Source organism: Pseudomyrmex gracilis, unplaced genomic scaffold, assembly GCF_002006095.1.
Source record: "Pseudomyrmex gracilis isolate BER0280 unplaced genomic scaffold, ASM200609v1 scaffold_5069, whole genome shotgun sequence".
NCBI lineage: Eukaryota > Metazoa > Arthropoda > Insecta > Hymenoptera > Formicidae > Pseudomyrmex > Pseudomyrmex gracilis.
This window is the reverse complement of record NW_018025653.1, coordinates 1140-2254: the sequence shown is the minus strand read 5'-3', so window position 1 is coordinate 2254 and position 1115 is coordinate 1140. Positions and strand designations below refer to the sequence as shown.

Genomic DNA, 1115 nt, shown 5'->3' with positions numbered 1-1115 from the left:
ATGACACTTGTTATTCTTCATACCGAGACAATATTTATCCGATGGCTTTGTATAATATTCCCAATTGACGTCACTCAATTGCAAGTAAGGTGCTATTACTGGAACGTCCATTAAATAGTTCTCATTACTTCCAGCTTCAATCAACAATACTTTAATTGCAGGATTTTCGCTTAATCTTGCAGCTACCGTGGCACCAGCTGTGCCAGCACCAACCACAATAAAATCGTAAACGTCGTTGTGCTGCGGCGTCATGTTCGGTGTCTCTTTGTTTAACATGTGTTGACCTTCATTTAAAAACTTTAGAAATCCAATATTCAGATTTGCAATAGTATCAATTACTGATATATACTGTTGCTTCAACACGTTGTTCGACTTGATAGGAACAGTCATGGCGATAATACTGAGGAAGTGAAAGAAATGCAGCATTTTGTTTTACTGGTGACGTTTCGTACGCACAGCGTCTTCTAACTGACTCTCTTCGTCGTTCCGAATAAACTGTAACAATAACAGATCTTCACGTATAAATACTCTACGTAGATATTGTTTTTTTCGAATTAATTAACCTTTAGATCGCCGGAACTACGCCGTTTACGTCATCAAATAAAGTGATTTGTTTGTTTTGTGTACATGTGTAATTTATTTCAAAATTTTATTTATGTGCTTATGTGCACATCTGTATATTAACGCGAGTTTCTAAAATTAAAAAAAAAAGTTTTTACGTACATATATATGATCATATATGAATTTATATAGAATTTCGTAGTTTTGACTTAAAAAACGTAATCGCACTACGCAAACCCTGAAAAACCTTTATTTTGTGAATTAAGAACTTTTTTTATTTTTCATTTCCGTTCTTTGCCGGTATGTCGCCATATGCAATGACTCGTACATATTGAATAATATATATATATATATATGATATGTACACGTTGTTATATATATGGATTATTATAGGTCTTTATGAAGAAATTATGTATGATATTTTGAATTATACATTATATAAAATCCCGGCGGTCTAATAATCTATGGAAAAAATAGTGCCATAACAATTGCACAAAAAATTGTTTACATCAGACAATAAATTATATAAATTGGATAATAAATACTAGAGAGAC

The 1115-nt window shown here is 32.0% G+C and overlaps 1 protein-coding gene across 1 annotated transcript; it reads right to left on the bottom strand.

The window, feature by feature from the left end:
- Positions 1 to 23: 23 nt before the first annotated feature.
- LOC109863454 (glucose dehydrogenase [FAD, quinone]-like) lies at positions 24 to 467 on the bottom strand (the record flags this gene model as incomplete). Its single annotated transcript, XM_020443724.1, has 1 exon — positions 24 to 467. A coding segment is annotated over exon 1 (403 nt), but the record flags the coding sequence as incomplete, so codon positions are not given.
- Between the last annotated feature and the right edge of the window lie 648 nt (positions 468 to 1115).